The sequence below is a fragment of the Pararge aegeria genome, chromosome 16, assembly GCF_905163445.1.
Source record: "Pararge aegeria chromosome 16, ilParAegt1.1, whole genome shotgun sequence".
NCBI classification, from domain to species: domain Eukaryota; kingdom Metazoa; phylum Arthropoda; class Insecta; order Lepidoptera; family Nymphalidae; genus Pararge; species Pararge aegeria.
This window is the reverse complement of record NC_053195.1, coordinates 10,553,859-10,575,259: the sequence shown is the minus strand read 5'-3', so window position 1 is coordinate 10,575,259 and position 21,401 is coordinate 10,553,859. Positions and strand designations below refer to the sequence as shown.

Below are 21,401 nucleotides of genomic sequence, written 5' to 3'. Positions count from 1 at the left end.
AATCTATGGATCGAATGAATCTACGATTCTAAGGGAGACTTCAAATTACCATACTACGGGAGTATGGGAGTTTTTTTATGCAAATGGGAGTATCTGTTGCGTGAATGGGGTCGACCAGTCTAGCAATGATAGCATCTGGTCTAACCGATCTAAGTGACACTTTACTATTCTCTGCCCGTTTTCACTAACGACGAACAAGGCAATCCCTAAATAAGAAACGCCTAATCTAAGGAGATCCCTTAGCATATCCGTTCACCAATAGCTACTACCTAAGAGAGATATCTATTATATATTTTTCTATGGACATCGTCTAAATATGAGGCATTCGATTTAGGCGATGCCAAGGCTTAGTGAAAACGGGCAAGAAACCGACCCGGTTTAAGAAAGTGTGATTTTACCTAGTTTTAACGTCCCGAAGAAATCGATATTGTTAGTTAGGCTAGAGTTTACCTTTCAACCGTGCTTCGGATAGCACTATAAGCTGTCGATTCCGATCAAAAACCTGGTAATAATATAAAACTAAGAGTGGCAGTAAACTGTTTTTCATTTTTTATGCAAACTCGCTGCATTAGAGCGGTATGATGGGAGGAGGCTTTTGGTTTAGGTTTCAATCAATTTGATAAGTTATATCATCCACGATCTTGCCACTGCCTTTTCCCTGTTCCATTAAATTCCTGTATCTGCTTTAATTACGCGATGCTCAGTATTGGTTATTAATTATATCATCGACCGAATAGTTTAGCATTATAGACCAGATGTAGGGTCAGAAACACCGGGCGAAGTTAGTTGTGAACTTCTTGATCCAGTTGGGCTAGCATGCACGCCGCGAGATAATTATCTCTACCCGTTATTTGTATATTTTTGTAGGTATATAGATAGACGAGATGCTGCTGCTTGTGATGCGCATCGGTGCGTTTGAATCCCTCGTAGGTTTTGTTTAAAGTTAAAGATATTAGTTATCACCCTCACTATCGTGTATTTAAAAGTGTCATATAACAGGTTTATTTAAATAAAGAAATATTTGTTTTTTTATTAAAAGTATGGAAAGGTAATAACTATCGGAGGGTTTGACGAGATATGAAGAGCTCCGTGGCGAGTCGTTACTCGTTATATGTAAATGAATTAGCCTGGCCAGGAATGGGGTCATCTAGTCTGGCTCCGTTGGCATGCGGCCTAACGACGCGGCGGACTCGAGTGCATTCTCTACTCTATCTTGATACTAAGCTAGAAATGTTTCCACAAATACAAAAGTATGTTCCGCTTTAGTAACGTTTGTTTGTATCAGATCTGAATACGCTGGTAAACCCAAGTAAGGCTTTCTTGAGTTACTCACTGAAATTATCCATGTGCCACTGTTTTTATCGTCTTAGACGAATAAATAGAAACTAGCTGACCCGTGCAACTTCGTCTGCACCAAATTGGTTATTACAGAAGAACACAAATAAAATGACATTTTCTAAAAATGAATCCTAGCTAGATCGATTTATCGCCCTCGATACCCCCTGTATACTAAATTTCATGAAAATCGTTGAAGGCGATTCCGAGATTCCAATTATATATATATACAGGAATTGCTCGTTTAAATATAATATACAAATAAAGATAGAATTCTACTCACCAGAATGATCTCCATACGGAAAATCCTGCGGACTGTAGCGGCAAGCTAACAGCTAAGCCTTCTGGAAAGTTCTGGATACCGATTCCAAGCGCCAAATTTCTAAACAAAGAAAAAACAATTATAAGCATGTGTTAGGAAATAGGGAATTATAGCACTTTATCTATGATAAACCTGATGATTATATTAAATATATCAACAAATCATAGTTTGTAATGTATACTCATTGATAGTGTATTGAAAATAGAATAATGGCCTTTAGTAGACTGTCAAAGAAAAATATAGGATCTATGGCGGGAGACGCGAGTTTGACAAGTTAGATTGGCGGCAAAGAAAAGGGAGGACGGATTTAAATTAATGAATGGAGAATAGAAGATTAAGTAAAGTATTGTGGATAGAACGTTACAAATTGGGAATAGATGATTTATAATGGAAACGACATACTTAACGAAAGATTGTTGTGGCAAAACAAGAGTCGTATATACTGGTGATGGAGTTGAGATAAGTTGTTAAAAGTTGTTGGTACTATGGTTGTACCTGATGTAGCATCAGATAAGTATATCTCATCCTTTGGTTTATTTAGGTATCATATATGGAGCCCTAGCATAACTTTATACCGACAGTTTATGTAGCAGAGGTTGCTCTATACAAACAACTTGTTCCAAAAGTCCTGATGTTATAAGTGATAATAGTAGTTATGTTCGACCTGTCTTATATGTCTTGTATCAAAGGGCCTAGCGTTATTACATATGACAATGTTGTAATTGTGTTTATAAGTTGTTTTAATTGATTGAATAAAAGAGCAACGGTAGAGTTTCTTGCCAGTGGTCTTCTCTGCCGAAGACAGCATTCCGAACTGGTAGTAGAGTCATTTGAAGGTAACAAGTAATATGAATTATAGAGAAGCCTAATATACAGTATTAGAGTCAGTCTAGTTGTTTTATTTCACTCCGTGGGAAGTCAGGTTTATAGAGGAGAGACCCACAACACTGCTCTAAAGCTGGTTGGTGGGCTTTAATGATGTCTTTTATAAAATGAATACTTTAATATGAGAAACTAGGTATTTAGCTTCAATAATACTGTTAATTAATGAAAGATCTAAGTGCCATCCTGAACATTGTGAGTATTATAGTGAATATCTGAATACCTGGGCCTTCCATTCTCTATATTTTTTTAGCACATGCATAATTATACGTAATATATTCGGTCGGTAAGGAGTTCTTAATCTATCTTCCTCCGTATATCTATTCAGTAAATTTTCTTACATTTAATTCGGGATTATTGAAGGAAGATGACTGGTTAGCAGCTTGGTTCTAAATTGGAACTGTCAGAGAACGCTCTCAATACTTAGCAATAGTATTAAGGAGATAAAGGGATCTTGCAGCGGTTAAAAATTTATTTTACTTAAATATGAGAAAGTATCGTTGCCTTATCGTCTTTGGCGACAAAAACAGTGACGTACGCGGCTTACTTCGAAAACTGAAAATTCGCTAAGTGGCGAAAGGATGACGTCACCCGTATCTACTCATTTAGCTATATGCGATCCGCTTTAAAAAGTAAAACAGAAACGAGAAGAACACGATCCAAATTAAGGAAGCTATTGGATGTGACTGGCAATCGGCCAACACTGCAATGGAAAGCGAAGGGAATCAATCTCACCGGATGTCGCGACGCGCATAGCGAACTTTGCAATGGCAAAAAACATTGGTGATGAACCAACAGATTATATCTACCAGTAGTAATAAGAATAGGATACTTTACTCAATATTATAAAAAAAATGACAAAAAATTCCTCCTGTTTTTTTATTTATATTTTTACTATGTTACAATAACACTTATACATAGACGTCGCGTGGAGTGGTGTCAAGTATGATGCATGATTGCATTTCCGCAACTGAACAGCCAAGCTGATCCTTTGCGCAAAATGTACCATCCCTTCGATCTCCAGATGGGGCAATCAATCGCGTTGAAATGTCTCGCAAGAATGTATTTGCATTTATACTGGTATTATTATCTTCATCATATCATATCAACCCATTACCGGGTCTCCTCCCAAAATGAGAAGGAGTTAAGGCCGTAATCCACCACGCTGGCCCAGTGCTGATTCGTGGACACCACGCACCTTCGAGAACATTATGAAGAACTCTCAGGTTTCATCACTATATTTTCCTTCACTATTGAAGCAAGCGATATTTTAATGCACAAACTTATAAAAGTTAGAGGTGCTTGCTGGGCTACCGCCACTTCTGATATAGCTTCACCTAAGTTTTTGATGAATATACCAGTCACTCTTTGACTTCCCAGATATATTTTATCAGATCCTCACACAAATTTCTAAAAACCTTTTATACAAATATAAAGAAAAATAAATTGTCTAACCAATCGACAGAACGATTAAAACAAAATTACCCTTTTTAAAATGAAATACAAAATTCTGTGAACTAAGCGGGTACTTCGACGGTAAGAAAATCCCGAACCTGTGCGTTTTTGCATAGAGCACCAAAGACAGGATAGATGTAAGCTCGTTTAGTGTAATGAGAGTGCTCTGAAAAGTTGTTTGCAATTGATACAAACTGTTCTCTAACCATTCCTGCTTAGCACTTTCAAATTTTGCTACAAAATTCCATCCAAATATGTACTGTGTTCCCTCGAATCTTCGATTTGGGGTTGGTCGAGGGGCTGATAGAAAAGGGCATAAAAACCGGCATCGCATCATTGCTTCCTCTGATACTGCAGATGATAGACAGCTGTAATCAGATAACATCAGGTGACCCGAGTGTCTGTTTACCCGCTTTTTTTTATAAAAAAAATAATGACCAACTAATCTGACTGAGGCACAGTTATGGATTTTATCGTAATTACAGAATAAAGAAAATACAGAACCCTCATTCAGCCATTATTGCACGAATTACATTGTGTCGAAAAGTAGTGAAAACGACGTATCACTCGCCCACAAACATTTCCCATTTTCCCCATTTTACGGTAAACGTTAAGAACATAGAGATAAAATGTTCGAGAAACACTACCATTGATAACATATTAGTCTTGTCGTGATAACATATAAGTCGTGTTCACGGTGTCTCTACGTTCTTATTTCTGTGGTTGTGACATTATCATAACAACTCAGTGCAAACAAAATAATTACCAATTATGTTATTGACATTTAGTTTACGGTGTAGGCACTCCAAACACGTAGACTTCGCCCACGTTGACTCGAAGCTCACTTATGGCATTTGCAACACCATCTCAGTGATCCGAGCGGACGATAAAATCTGCCTAGATAATTGAATTGAATCATGCAATGACTAAGCCGATTGCAATGTGGCTTTGCATATCGCTAACTGCTCTAAAAGCAATAGAGCTCAAGTTCTATTGTTTTTTAAAGACAATGTTTGCCTTACTATGACAAGGACTAAAGGAAGATCCTGTCCTGTCAAATTATTATACAGTTTGTGATTTTATATAGAGATTGTTGTTTCTCAGCCTTTAAGGCGACATACTATGTTATGAGTAATGGTATACGGCCGTTCCCAATATTTGATAGCTAGCTAATAGAAAATTTTTATCACCAGTCAGTTTGCAGAATTTGAACTGAACAAAAGCAAACTGTGCACAATTTTTACTGAATTCTAAATCCGTTTGTGACTTGTACGAAGGTATGTTTCTTCGATGTTCACATACCTATTATTTTTTATTTGATACGCCTGTATAAATGTGTTGTTTTATCTATTTTCTTCTTCTATGATTATGAAGTAAAGGTACTAGTTTTCCATTTTCTATTAAAAACTAGAAAATGGCTAGGCCGATTTATATTATTTCTATTTAATTTTTCCTCAACTTTCAGTTGTTTAAAAGAAGGAAAATAAAACTAGAAAAAAACAAAAGTTCCGACAGCTGAAGAATCGAACAATCTTTTTCCACTTTCGATTACTTTTAATTGATGCCGTTATTTAGGAAGTACAAAGTTAACCGGTTATTCTAGTATAAAATAAAAAAAAGTATAAAACGCTTGCTGAATTAGTTTATTTTTCACTTATTCTACAACCTTTATCGTACGATAAAGGTTAAGAAACAAGTTTGGAAAACCTATAAAGAAAATTTTCAGAGATTGAGCATAACAAAATCTTCAGATTTCCCCAAAGGACAACAGTAAGTCACGCGCAATAATTTGGTAAACAGCATTATAACCAATAGTATATCTTCGTTGAAGTCAGTTGTTCGTTTAAAATCCCATAATGCATTTAGTTCTGACTATGGCACGGTATCGCATAAACATAACAATTTTCTATTAAAAATAAACCATTCCTCATTCTCATAATAACCGTACATCGATTTTCCGGCGCAGAAAATACTACACATTACTTTTACAGTAATTATCATACAACATAATATGATGTACAGCAGGCTACTCGTACACACGGCAATAGATTACAAAGTAGTACTTGCAGTGAGGTTCTTGCGACGCGGTTGGTAGTGATTAAGTAAGTGGGAGGAAGACACCAGCATTCCAACGGAGGACGCTTCCCCCCGCTGCACCTGCCATCCCGGCCGGCCTAGGAATGCGGCTAACTGTACTGTGTACAGCCTCCGTCACCGTTAAACTCAACTGTTCCTTCCAAAGGTCATCGTCAGTGTTACGTAATGATGTACTGGACTATTTACATAATCTGTTTCAGTACTCGAATTTGTTCAGTAGATGTAAACGCATTTCGGCATCACGTTTATGTGCTTTAAAGTTTATTTGAAATTGTATTCCAAAAATTATTTATTTATCGTTGAGATATGGGTTTTTTTATCCAACTACAAGTTACAAGATGGTAACGAGCTAATCTGTTAGGTGTATGGCAGTTACATTAAACCCATACCCCTTATCGGTCTATGCGGCCTCGTACCGGAACGTTAAGCGGCTCGTCTTTGGCGGTAGGGTGGTAACCAGCCACGGCTGACTACTCCCACGAGACGACGGCTTTCTATTTTGACTCTATCTTTAATTGTTCTGATTTGACTCACGGTCTTGGATATTACATTATTGGTGGAGGAGATGAAGCGATTAGTTGACAGAAGCCAAATAGCTTTAATAATTTATAGAAATAAACTATCAATACTATTTAAAGCATTTCGTCAGCAAGCAAAAGTACCACTTATTTTTTTTCGTAAATAATAAATGACACTTCTATATATTATGTTTGTCAGTATTGCTCATGTAGATTACCTTCTAAACAAAATATGTATGTGCAAAATTTCAAGTTCGCGAAAAAGTGTCTACTTAAGAGATATCAATAAATAAAGTAATTCAAGTAACTTTCAAGTACATTAAAGTGATAGAAGCCTCAAAAATGTGTATAATGGAACGAAAAGAATGCATAATGCTAAATTACTTAAAAAGAAAATCTTAATAAAACAAACAGAAACACTTTCACATTTTTAGTATAAGTATGGATAAGTTTACGATTGAAATCTTGAATGTAAGTAGGTACTAATTACGTAAACGGACGCCTCGGGAATTCTGGTTAAAAGGGTTAACTTAATAAACATGCGCGCGGAACCTTTGAGCCGGTGAAAGCTGTCCGCTACGGGTGGCGCACCGGGGCTACCAAAGTACCAACCAACTCGATGGTACTTGGTACTACACTGGCATTCCACTTATTTAGTTCACAAAAAGCTAGCGGAGCACACACCTACTATACACTCGCTTGTACTTAACGTACCTACCGAGGCGAGATATTATTTAAACCTATTGAAAGGATGTACGTGAAAATTTTTTGACCTTATCATGTTGTTGACCAAAAAAGAAAACGATGTTTAGCCTCGTGGTTAACGATTCTGCGTACACTTCGAAGAACTGAGTTCGATTCTCGGCACGTACTTCAACTTTTCGGAAGTAATATGTGATTTAAGCAATTAAATATCTACGTTTTCTTGAAAACTCAAAAATTGCTGCTAAATCGAAAATTCGAAAAAACTCCTTATGTATGGCAATTTCCACCTTGAATCACTTTCAATAGATACGTAGTTTTCTTAGGTTGAACACATTATGCTGATTACTTTAACGTCAGCATAACGTCAACATACATTTTAAAATATTGTCCGCCTACTAAAATTCACCCCAAAAGAAGTGAAATGGGGATTCGTAGATTGTATGAAATTTCTATGTTTTTGAAGAAAGAGCATGAAAATCATACTTAATTATACGTTTAATTTTTTACAAGCGTGAAAGATGTACAACAAAATTAGTTAAAAAGTTATATTGTATTAGAAATTGTACGCGAACGAATTTGCATTCGGACAGTCATTTACGATTGTGTTCATTAAATAGCTTGTTCATATAAAAACACCAATATGAATTAATTCAAGTTGTAGACATGAATGGAAAGCGATTGTAACTCCTCGGGTTTCTATATAAGGACCTTTTCTGACTTAGTATAACCACCGTTTAGTATCGCGTACTGATGATACGTCACTCTTGTATGAGATTAATCGACGATAAATAACTTTTGACGATGTAAACAACTCTCTCGCTAAGTGGGGCAGTGGCTGAAGCAACTTTTAGTAGCTAATCAGTTGTATGCCATTTAAATTCCTGGCGACTATACAAAACAATGCCACGATGTTCTTTAAGTTACCATGTCCAACTACGGATCACGAGGTCCTGGGTTTGATTCCTGGGCTACCTTTGTTAGATATTGTCTCTTTGAATAAAAAGTCGCGATGTCTAAAACGTGTTTTCGTTACGAACACGTTAATATTATAAAAGGGTCACGGTGGTAAAGAATTATGTAACTCAAAAACGAATGAACGAATTTCAAAAATTCTTTCTCCATTATAATTTTTCATTACCAAAAATAAGTATCAAAAATAAGTATTTCCAAGTCACTAATATGTGATAATAATCGGTAAAGCCCACCAACCCGCATTGGCGCCGCGTTGTGGGTATATGCTCTCCTCCCTCTTACGAGAGGAGACAGTGGGACGTTTATAGGGTGATGATGATGACGATAAACAAACAATGATATTATTAACTTCTCTAGCTGTTTCTCTCCTTGTTTGAAACTTCGCTTCTTAACGTCCAGCCCGTCCGTCAACGGTCTCTTTTTATGAGGCACGAGGCAGGGCTATATGGTCTCCTCGTAGTTATTAATGCCGACAGTTGGTCATTACCCTCTTCTATCACCCATAGTATTCTACATCTCTATGAATTAATAAGAGCATTAGAAGATTTAAGGTGTGAAGCGTACTTTATTAGTATACTACTAGACGATTAGGTACGGTCATTTTCGTTTGAAATGTTCCAAAGGTGTGTAAAAAAAGGGCGTGCTTGTTGAAAGCTGAAACGTTTGTGACATAATACTCTCTAAGGTAATTCGGATTCCACCTGCCATTCAACATTTACACTTTATTCAACAAAAATCTAAATCTAAAATAAAAAATTACAACATAAAAAACGAGAAAAATGTTAGAAAGTTTTGCTCACTAACACATTTTACCAAAACTGAAAAAATAATTTGAGTAAAAATTTTTTTGGAGCAGGGTAAACGTGACTCGCGCTATCCTGCGATATATAGATATATGTATTTGGATCACCGAGATATATATAATTTATTTTATAATGTGAGTCTTACAAAATAAATAATGACCTACTTGCTAGTTAATATTTAACTGATTAGTAAAATATTCCGCACAGTATACATTACGTATTTAAATCAATCCTCAAGCACAATAATTTTGATGTTTATTATATAACCGGTTTCTTTTAGTCTTATACAAAGGAATGCGAGAGATAGATCTTGAAGATGGTTTATCTCAAAATACATAGCTAAAAATTTCAAAGTACTTAAAGAAACAGGTTAATGTAGTTTCTTGAAGTAAAAAATCTGTAAATTCCTCAAAGAAGTCATTGACACATTCGTAATACTCAGTTACGAATTCCAATAGTTTTTGCACCATTTCACGGTTATATCTAAAATATGCATAAAGGTATTTTCAATGGATCATTAAATTTATTTTGCATCGCCGGTCATCGGGCACGAGATTGTTTCTACAATTTGCGGTGTAACAGAATTGCCTCCGCGCCATTATGTCAACAGTTTTGTATAGAAATTTTACAAGTGAACGGAGTAACGCTGACTCCGGATACATCCGAATTCCAATTACATCACAGACGAGAGCATTTCACTTTCCGACCTACCCGGAAGTGAATTCCTAAGCACGATCATACGGCGCGACCAATATTTAAGTTGCACAAACGAAACAGAACCTTAAGAGAGTCGGGATAGAGTTGGTGTAGAAAATGGTTGCAGAAAGCGTCAGACGCGAGTACAAAACGCTGAAGCGGATGTGAATGTTCGATGGTGTTATGGGAAAAGTAACTTAATTTTAGTTGGTTAAAGTGCAAATTGTAGCAAAGGAAAATGGTGATCGTCGCGAAAGTAGTGGCAACTTTCACGACACGTTGGGATGGGGGCGCGCGAGGCGGAGGTGGCGGCGGCGGCGACGTCGGCGCGGGGCCTGTCGACGCGACGGCCCATTGACGACATCATGACCTACATACCGCGGATCCATTCATGCCGCGGCCTCGCACACCGCCGCTGCAGCATGCCCAGGACACACTGAACACTTGCTAATACTGCGACACTGGAATTTCCATCGAACACTTGCATAACCTCGTGTCATTCGTTGTCGCAATCGGAGTTAAGCATGGCGGTCCGAGGCCGAGTCACCACCACTTGTTCAATTAAGAGCCTTCTAATAATATGCGCACTAAAACTGGATATCTCTTCGGCAATGGCGTTACCTACTACCTACCTGTATCTTGTACTATTAAATAGAGTATTGATATGAGTATTGAGTGGTACTAAATGTAAATTTTTAGCGTAACCCTTGTTTTCATTACTATTCAAAAGAAAATTACCACTAATCAAAATTATGAAATTGACATTCAGTAGATGCTTCTTGAGAAACTGTTCGTAGAACCTCTATCTCCGTGTCGAATCAGAAACGATAATAGGTTTTTTTTTAAATTTTGTTTTTTCACATTTTTATTAAATAAATAGATGTTTGGGTAATTTATTTTCAGGTTCAATAGGTCAGAACGAACAGCCCAGTCGATGTATCAAATCGCAGAAGCAGGGCTTCCTAAACACATTAGTAAGTAAACTAAAACTTTAGGTTTTGTACGCATTTATGAGGATCAATAGATATTTGGGTATCAAGTTAGTTACTGGTGTCAACAACGAACCAGAAGACGCAGGTTTGGTAGGGTAGGTAGGCTAGTACTTGGATGTCCATTTTCATCTATCTAGTCCGGTTGGGTCCCGCAGTATAAATTCCTGCAAGAGCTCGACTCGTATACCTATTACTTACTGTAGGACGTCCGATATCCATCGTCCGACAGAGATAAGGAATAACATCATCGTCATTATCAGCCTATTAATGTCCCACGGCTGAACTCAGGTCCAGGAAGAAAGGGAAAAGTACTCACCCACCACGTTGCCGCTGCAGGTTGGCGGGCTTTATCGATTAATAAATAACACGTCTCAGTGATAATAACTTAGTGCGAAAAACTCAACTAATAAAACAAACTAAACCTGCTGACTCGGGAATCGTGCGTAGGATTTCCTGATCCGTAGTCGCACATTGAATAGCAATAAATATATAGATTTTCAAAATAAATATACATAATTACAGACTCCAAAAATCACCTTAATGGAATGCAAATTTAAGTATCAGCGATGGCTATGTTCAGCCTTTTACTCTTTTGAACAAAGCGAAAGAACTTTCTGATGATCTAACACTTGACCAGCTTACTTCTTGGCCCCCAGACGATGTTATGTCATCGGAATTTTTGTAGTTCATTGGTTTCCTTAGTGTTTTGTAACACAGTTTTAAGACGAGTGGTTTGTTTCATTATAAAATTTGTAAAACTACTAGGAGATTACACTCCTTGATCTAAGGATTTCAGTGATAAAGTGTTCTCCGATAGACCGGTATTAAGGTCAAATTCGGTTGACTAAAGCCTCCGATCCAGTAAGCGATTGAATCAACGTTGCTTAGCCGATGCAATATAAAGATGCGTGCTGTAGTAACAAGACAATACCACTAGCGTTACTTTTAATGTATGCTAGTTTTTTAACGCGACATCGTCCGCATTACTATCGGATTATTTTCCCGGGACTAAAAGAAACCCATGCTATCTCCATGCAAAATTTCTCCAAGCATCGTACACATCTATCGTACATCCTGTACAGTCGTGCATAGATAACAAAGGAGTTATTTAACATCCCCAGGATATTTTACTTTCGTTCTGTTCCGGGATATCCTATGTCCGTATCTAGGACGCAAGTGCCAATATGTGCCATATTTATACAGATATATTATGTCACCGTTAATTTTCTAGCGGGCCGATCATTTTCAGATTCAGATAATCGCACGGTTATCTACGAGTCATATTCCAAATACTCATGTAATACCTTTGTTTACATGATCATTGACATTTTTTACGCGCGGCCATAATAATATATCCCCAATTGTTTAAGATCATCATGGTTGAATCTCCATAACCGTTACATGCGAATAACACTACGTCGCGCGACTTTCTGAATGTAGCCTAAAAGTGCAAATAAATGACCATCAGAGGCGATAAATTATTTAAGTACGTACCTATTACTGTAATAGTCTATCACTATTAAAAAAGCTTAAGAGCTCTAATAAACAAGTTTCTGATAGTGTTTAATTTTTTTTTCTAGTTACGCTAGGTATCGCGGCGTGAGAGGGGCCAAAGAACGAGGGGGTCGCGGGGTGGGCGGGAGGGAGGGGAGAGCCGGCTGCCAGACAGCGAGGCTCCGCATGGGAGGCTAACAGCAGCCTCTTGCATAGCTGTGATCACTCGTTGTCCGCGAAAGCTGCTCGTTCTACATCGATCAAAAGATACGGGCATGTACCTACCTACTAGTGGCGATTTGAATAACTGACGGAATAACTTTGGATATAATTAGGCGTTACTCTGCGGAAGGCCATGATGCATAATGACAAGATCACTGCATCGTTTTATTCGTAACAACTGATACTTTATTCCGTTTGCGGGAATGAAAATACATGACATGAAACAAATGATTATTTTTACAATCAAATCGTAAAAAAATTAGGAAATTGTATGCATAATATAATCTTCTCTTATCTTAAAAAGTTTTCGATACATTATTTACACACTACAATGTTTTAACGCTATGCTACTAAGATGCCTTCCATGTCCATGTTGTGTCCAATTAGGGGTTATTAAACACAACTCAATGCTCAGAAACGCCAGGATAACGCTTTTCATGCGTGGTACAGCCTAGTATAAGGTTCCAGCTCAGCATTATGCTACATTCCTTAATAGGAAAGAAAGAAAGAAGGATATTTTGAAAAACTTCTTATACCGGTGAAAAATGTGTCAAAAATAATGAGGTTGCCTCATTTTCGCATGCTTCGATGTCCATTAAGACCTTAGAGGTCTAAAATATTGTGCTAAGTATCAAATAAAAAAAACCTAAATTCTAAATTTAAAATTTAAGAATATCGACGTATATAAGTTTGTGCTATCATTAAAAACTAATTTTTAACCGTACCTACACCACTATATTAAGTAGGTAGATGTAGACAAACAAAAGTTTAAACCATATTGAGGCTAAGATTTCTTAAGCATTGGATTTTTTCTGTGGGTAGCATGGTTTTTAAAGCCCCTCGCGCAGCGGTGCACGCTGTGGTTTAAAGTGGGAGATCTCGAGTTTGTTCCCCGGGTCATTTTGGGAATTTATAATTTCAGAATGGCCTGGTCTGGTGGAAGGATTCGGCCATGACTAGTTACTACCCTACCGACAAAGACGTGCCGCTTAGCGTTCCGGTACGATGTCGCGTAGAAACCGATTAGGGGAATGGCGATCTAATTTTGACTATTTCATATCATGAACAAACAGTTTATATTATAACAGTATATTGTACAAATACTTTTTGCTTGTTCTATAGTACAAAGCCTAACTAACTAATAATAATATATAAGCAGATTGCGCGTGGGTCAGACTTTTAAGTCTTTCGTCTGCACGCAGCAGTTGAGTTAATAGTTTCTTACTCTACAGTGAAGCTGAAGATATCGCGAACTATTTTAAAGGCTTTCGATCAATTTAAGTCAGGCCAACATGAATTTCATGATACAACTATGTCTACCATTTTCTCGTCCTATTTCTATGAGATAACGCATCTTAGGAATCAACTACAGGAAGCAAACGATTGTAAATATCGGAAGAATGAATTTTCCTATCTTATTTATGAGGAAACTGTCCACAAACACTTTTTTTCTTAAGAAATGAGACTATTAAAAAGAAGAGTCAAAAAGTACGTAGGGTGAAAGAAGAGTCAAAAAGTATGTACCTAAAAGGTTAGGTAGGTACTAGCCTAGCCTAAAAGACTTGCGCGACAAACTTAATTCTGTAAGCAGTTAAATACTAACAGGAATAATTAGCAAATGATTAAATTTCCCTATCTCATTTAATGAAATTGTCTACACAAACAAGAATGTTGTTTCCAGAGACTTCATAAAGATAAACGATCCAGAACCACTGCCTTAGAAGTAAAAGCCATTCTACAAGTATATTTAAAAACCAAACGTCGTAGAATAGCTACGAATATATACAGAATGGTAAGAAATAAAGGAACGATCTTTCCCAAGTCTATTCAAAGAAGTTGTTCAGAAACATAAATATACCTGTGAAAAAGACTCTATAGAGCGCCTTGTTGTTCAGGGCTAGGTGAAAGGCACCAGAGCGCGAAGAAGGTCGCCCACGCGATCAAGTCAAACCCCCTTGTATGAGTGTACCAGGATGTCTGTCTACTCCGAACTGTGTCACTTCATCATTACCACGACCACTCTAACAAGAGTGTAACGCCGAAGATGAAGAAGCAAGTCATGTGGCTATATGGTGAAAAAAATCTACGGTTTGGATTAGTCCTTAGAATTAAAACGAGACGCAGGCGCAGACGCCGCGGGGAGCGGGGGCTGTGTTTCAACAAAAACACTCAATCTCACCGTCTGCAACAAATGGCACAGGCCTTTCGCAACACGCTCTCTGTTACATGAATATTATGCCAAAATTATCATACGTCTAACATTACTTTCCCATTCAAATACGTACCTTTTACGGGGGAAAGATCTACTCTCTCATTAGAGAAAGGTATTCGTTGCTTGGACCCACCGCGCTGCTCCATTGTCGTTTAGCGGTCGGTCTTATCTCGGAATTTCTTCCTGATATAGCTAGCCTGATTCATGTATGCGCGTATCCTAAGTTATGTTCATCACCTATATTAGTTTACTGGGAGAGAAAACATTTGTTGTTGTAGGTACTCAGCAAAGTTTTGTGGTGACGGCATATTAGAATAGACTTGTCCCCTGTCCTCCTCTTCTCGAAGGAGTCGTACGAGGCGACTAAGCGCAAATAACTGAGAATGGACAGGACTGTTCTTACTACTATGTCTATGTCGACTATGTCTTACTACTACCATCTGTTGCGATCACAAACCCTTCCGTTGTGAGAGGCGTTTAGTCCAGCAGTGAACTGTCATAGGCTATTGACATAAGCCTTTAAGTAACCATGCTGCCATGCTGTACTAAATGTAGTTTTGTGGTTAACCTCCATTAGAATCGTAAATTTATCAGGCGATCATGATTTTATATGCCTCAATACAATAATTCACATAGACAGATCTGATGCAACAAAGCATATTTTTTAAATCCCATTAAATATTCATTTCAAACGATCTTTAATGACAAATCATTGTGTAAATATATATCATATAATCATTGTATAATTATATGGAGACCGACAGATTGTTTTGTAAATTTGGTACCAACTGGTAGGTACATGATGACTCTTTTCTAGAAAACTATTCTTAAATTAAAATGAACCAGCTTTTAAAATCCCTCTATCTTTTTTTTTTAATTCTTACCCTATTGAATATTAAGGGTTTATACCAAACCAGATGTATCATTAGTAATTATACCTACTATTTTAGTATCAATTTAATAAGAAGGTTCTCATATCGCTTAAAGATTCTATGATATATTCTTGCTAGGATTTTATTACTTTATTAGGACGACAAAGGTTGAACTAGCCCTATGAAGTGCATCGAGATCGCCGTCGGCGCCGCACACGTCACGCGACCGCATTCCATGGCGCCTCCATTCATGTTGCGCGAGTGAGAGGTCCGACTGAGGCCTTTGGTACGAGCGAGAAAAGAGACCGAGCGCCGTTACCCTGTATGGGAATGCAATTCGTAAGCGCAAACGCACGGATTTGATGCCGGACTTGCTGCGTTCCATCTCACGTCCGTCACTCGACATTAGGGTTGCTAGATAAATTCTGGTATTTCTAGGACATATTTAAGCGCCTTTCAATTTAGAAGAAATATCGAGAAATAAAAAATTGTTTCTTTATAATATCTCATGCTGTTCTCCACGGTTTCACTAAGGGTTGTAACGTTCTTATCCTAACTAATTTTCTAAATGCAAAAGTGTGTTTATTTATTTATCCTTCCTTAGCGCCTTGGCTAAGCAACCAATGAACTTAATTTTTGACATAGAGTTAGTCGAAAGGTTGGACCGTAACATGGGCTACTTTTTATCCCAGGAAAACAAACGGTTCCAAAACTTACTTGTAAACACGGACGAAATGAGCAGCGAGAAACAGCTAAGATAAATAATATTATAGTTTGAGCACAGCGTATATAGTTCATAGAAATTTGAAATTTGTATGAAAATCTAATTTTACGTAACCAAAGTTGCGGGCGAAAAATAATTCCTAAACATAATTTATAAAATCTTCACAAGATGATTATTCATTAAAGCAGTCGTGTTACTTCACGGAACTGAATAATACTTATTAAATACCTAATTATAACAGTTTTTTTCATGATAATCCGGGTTGAGGTGAAATATATGGAGAAGATCTATAAGTTAGTCATCTAGGTGCTTTGAAAGCCAGTGTGATTGAGTTGTTGACGACGAAAATATTCACAGCCATTCCATTTTCGGAGCATCGTAGGATGCTTTAACGAATATCCTTTTTTGGTACACACAATTGGATTCAATTATTATCATTATTGATTAAATTGATGTTCTTACTTACATAATAACAAATTTTTATTTGCCTTAATACAGAAGGTGGTTGAAAAATTTCCATTTATTAAACAATCACTTTTAATAGATTGATTTTTTTGGTTGTGCAAAGTCATTTAGTTTCAGAATAAATGATCTAAGTATTACAAATAAAAGAAAATCATTTTCTATAGATAAGGGTCTCCATAACATGATTTATTTCAACAATAGGTAACAAAAACACGGTTTATTCAAAATATTCTGTATATCTGTCTATTTGTTTTTCGAAAATAATCTTTAGAACGACCTTAACTTAAGACGTAAAATTTGGCCCATGGTTAGAAAATTGAGAAGTATTATGAATAATTCATTATTATGAACAATGGAGTAATATTATCAAATTAACGTTTAAAAAAGTGGATAAAAATCGATGTGACTTGTGTATTATTACGTTTGTACATTGCACACTAGAGATCGATAAAGCATAGAAAAAACAACGACTGAATGGTTACAAACTTATTGATATCCGATATCCGTAGGCACTTGGCCTGGAACAGCTTTCAAAAAATTAAAATCCAGGACAATCTTGGAATTTCCGGTAATCTGGCAATCCTATTATATATACAGGCGTCCGTCCCGCTCTCTCGCAATGCAGCGTTCCTTTCGGCGCATATCTGCCGATGCGTTATGTTTGCATACTGGCTATGTGATTTGATCGATCGCCGGTTTCCTGTGAGAAACACAGGTTGTTTGTCGAGTCAGGTGGCTTGGGTGCATTACCGTTAATTATGTGTGTCCGACAGTCGAGACCGCACACACTCAGTTCTGATAAGGTGGGTAATTAACTAGTTATTAAGTTGAGATTTTTTTAAGAAAGTTTAAACTGAGTTCAATCAATGTATTCCAATTAAAAAGAACCTGAAAAGAGGCGATTTCAAACCAGAAATTGGTTTCAAATCGCTTTAAAGTTATTCTGTATTTAACCATCATCCCATTGATAACCCTTGTAACTTTATACCAATAAGACATAAAGATCAACATGTGTGGTACAGATACAACATGTGTGGTTGGAGGCTTTGGCTGTGGCTAGTTACTACCCTAACGGCAAAGAATTGCTGCCAAGCGTTTCAGTACTTGGACGCTTGTTTCATGCCGCGTGGACTCCGATTAGGAGTTTAGTTAGGTATTTAAACTATTTCCATGCTTTAAAACCTCTATAAAAGATACTTAAACCGTTAACTTATTGCCAACATTAAAACACCCAATGTTCTCACTCCTCCTTTGTTTCTTCACTCATGTGATACCATTAAACCCGCATTCGTGTATTATTACCATTTATCATAAAGTTGCATAAATAACTATAATATAAGTGCCTTACCCCTAACAGGCTAGTCTACCATCTAAGACAGCATCGCCATTCACCACCAGTGAGATTGCATTGCTAAGTTTTAGTGGAAGCAATAAAAATACCTTTGAACAATATTTTGACAAGAACAGCAACCGTTCATAAAACAAAGCACACCGCTACAGCTACTCGTAAGTACAAAGTTCTATTACCAACTAAGTGGAATGTGGTTAGGCACGACGCTCGACTCATGGCTAGCTTAAAACAGGTTAACATTATTCAACCTCATGTTTAAGTACTAATGATAATACATCAGCGTCGTTAACATATTTTGTAAATAAAATGTCTTTTTTTTTTACTCATAACAGGTTTGCGCTTGACCACGATTGCGAGTGTAAGATTCCGGATACCTGAAAAGTATAACAGTAGTAGGTACCGAAACCATATCCCTTTATTCATTTTCCAACGTCCTGAACATCAACATTTAGCCCCGAATTACAGTAACATTTTCGCCGTAGAATGGTACGGGTGTCGCATGCAAGCTAGCTTTTCATACTTTCAGACACTAAAAAAAGCAAACCTTACCTTTAGTGTTTGCCTGGAAGAGAATCTGTGATAAGGCCGCTCTAAGCCCTATATTATTTCATAAGGTTTGTTTCCCGTAATGTATTTTTATTATGTGGTGTAATAAAGAGTTTTATTATAAACTAGCGGACCCTGGCGACTTCGTCTGCGGATGAGTCAATCAAAAATCTAGAACTAGAGTATCAGATCTGATACTAACATCATAATCATCGTGGCTAGCTATGTACCCTTTATTGTTTTACGTGGTATACTGAGTTAGTAAGTTGTTATTATTTTAGTTGATACATATTTACATACATCCATATTCCATACGAACAAACTTACGCATTTATAATACTAGTAGAATGATATACATGCATTCGTTCGTTGTCCTATATGCCTTGCGACTTGCTGATATTTATGAAGAGTTATGTCCTTTATCTCGCACAATATTTAACAGATCCTTATTAAAATAAGACGATGCATGCTTGATAGTGTGCACTTTTATATAAAAAAAGAATTATTAAAATCAGTTCAAATTCAACGGAGCAGATGAAGTAAAAATGATAAAAATGTATATCCCATTTCCCGGAGGAAACTTATTGTTTATCGATAAAAAGTATCCTATATGTTGTAGAAGATATTATTATTATTATTATTACAAACTAATAAACGAATAATACGTTACCCGCAAAAACGTGATCTTTTAGGAACAAATGTACAGTTGCCAGTGATTAAATATGGCCAGAAATAAATAATTTTATATCTAACTATAGCAATCTTAAAAAAACTGAAGCTACTTTCAATGCTAGAATGGCAAACCCCTCAAAGGCGTACACATCGGTGGTCGCTAGTCGACGTTAATCGTAGAACAGATGTGCTGAATTCCTACTTTGCCCAGCAGTGCTATCAATGGGTTAAGAAATAATCGCTTTGAACGATAAGACACTCAGGCTTTCCCGGTAAGGCTGGACTTTATAGAAACATCTCTTGTTTGTGACCGCCATACCTTGTCTTAGATAAGCTCCGTCTGAAAGATAGTCGAATTCTAGAACTACCACCACGGTTTAAACTTCGTTTCAAGTACTCTACAAGCTTTTATTTCGTAGCGTTAAGCACAAGAATAGAGCATTGTCGTTGGCTCCGATAAAGTTACGCTTAGTCACATCCGCCTATAACCATACAGCGCAGACGAGAAATCTAAACATAGACCGAAATGAACAATAGACTTTCTTCGAACTTAAAGTCACTGAGGCGCCGACACCGATATCTTAATCAGCATCTCGCGCAAAAGGAGCATTGACGAATTCTCCTTATTCGTAAATTTATCAAACTCTTTTTTGTCCCTGTGATACCGTAACGTTATTATGGTTATTTATTTATTTTCTTTGTGCCGTGTGGCGACGATAGATTAGAATACAGTGGCCACCACCACTACCATCCACCATCCCTCCTTTTCCCGAATAAATCATATGAGCCGACTAAGGGAGAATAACAGAGACCGTTCTGTTATTTTTCCTAAGTCGCCTCACGCTGCACCGCCTTCAGCATACTTTGTGTAATCTCCAATCCTTCTGCCCATATTAACGGTATTGCCCTTTATTACCCCGCTGGGCTGGGAGAGGCCTCGAGTCCAGCAGTTGAGTTATATAGGCTATTGATGATTATCTTTCTTTACCTCCCTAATTTAATAAGATTTTTTTTTTCCTAACGTCAAAGGTTGTCTGGAAGAGATCGCTTTAGTGATAAGACCGCCTTTGCACGCTCTATTTTATTTTTATTATTTTAAGTTTCTTCTATTTGTGTTTAATTTATATAAAATGTGTGTGTGCAATAAAGACTTAAAACAAACAAACAAACAAACAAGAATAGTTATAGGTCGATTCCGACGGGACTCAAACTTAGTCGAAATATCGACAAATCCAAAAATATTAGCGTGGTATGTACCTACCCGTTGAACTATATTTAAGAAATATTGATTAACCACGAAAATCTCTGTTACTTGTTGTTTCAAAATAATATTCGTGATGGTCTACATTATATATAGATATATATACACAATACATATAACTCATGGAAAGCGTTAGAAAACGATGACTCACAGCACCTAAAGAAGTTTTCACTACAAATATATATACAAATATATATATGTATAGAAAAAAAAAGAAAATTTCCCAAAATATGAATAAATCACTATTGCGAATTATGTTTTTACGTAGCCACAGTCCAACGCACACATTAAGTTGTCAGTCAGATTGCAGCCACAAATTTATATGATGGGCAATTTGCTCAATGTCACAATCTGGATACTGGCCAATAGTGTCACAATAAAGAGAAAGATGTAAACACAGCCGCATTCTAATTAAAAAAATAAGGTCGATTCTTTAAGGTCGTCTCGTCTGCTGCAAGATGTCTCGCCAAAAAAATGACTCATTAGACTCGGTTAGTCTGTGTAAATATATTATATTTTGTGAAAATGAAGTGCGAAACGCAATGTCGGCGACCAATTCTCGTCGTGAATAAAACAATATTACGTATCGTATTTTTGATCGCACCGTGTGCAAACAAAGTAAATGAATGGGTCTTCCATCTAAACAAAAATAGTTTAGTGGAACTATTAAACTGTTTTTACATAAATCAATGGCAGTTATTGCAGAGAAGTTATAATAAGTACTACTCGTATTAAAGAAAAGCACTTAAACCCCGAGCTTTAGCTTTAAGTTAACGAATATACAATACAATATTCGTTATGATAA

At 36.9% G+C, this 21,401-nt stretch overlaps 1 protein-coding gene and 1 long non-coding RNA gene across 2 annotated transcripts in view; one reads left to right on the top strand and one right to left on the bottom strand.

Moving 5' to 3' along the window:
• LOC120630321 (zinc transporter ZIP11) overlaps positions 1-21,401 on the bottom strand; it is a 100,889-nt gene that overhangs the window by 32,962 nt on the left and 46,526 nt on the right. Inside the window, exon 5 of the mRNA XM_039899515.1 lies at positions 1,619-1,717. Within this exon, the coding sequence (XP_039755449.1) occupies positions 1,619-1,717 (99 nt within the window). The remainder of the gene's footprint in view (positions 1-1,618; positions 1,718-21,401) is intronic.
• On the top strand, positions 17,393-18,573 carry LOC120630322. The gene is made up of 3 exons (XR_005659021.1): positions 17,393-17,569; positions 18,124-18,272; positions 18,450-18,573. It is a non-coding gene; the product is annotated as an uncharacterized LOC120630322 (long non-coding RNA).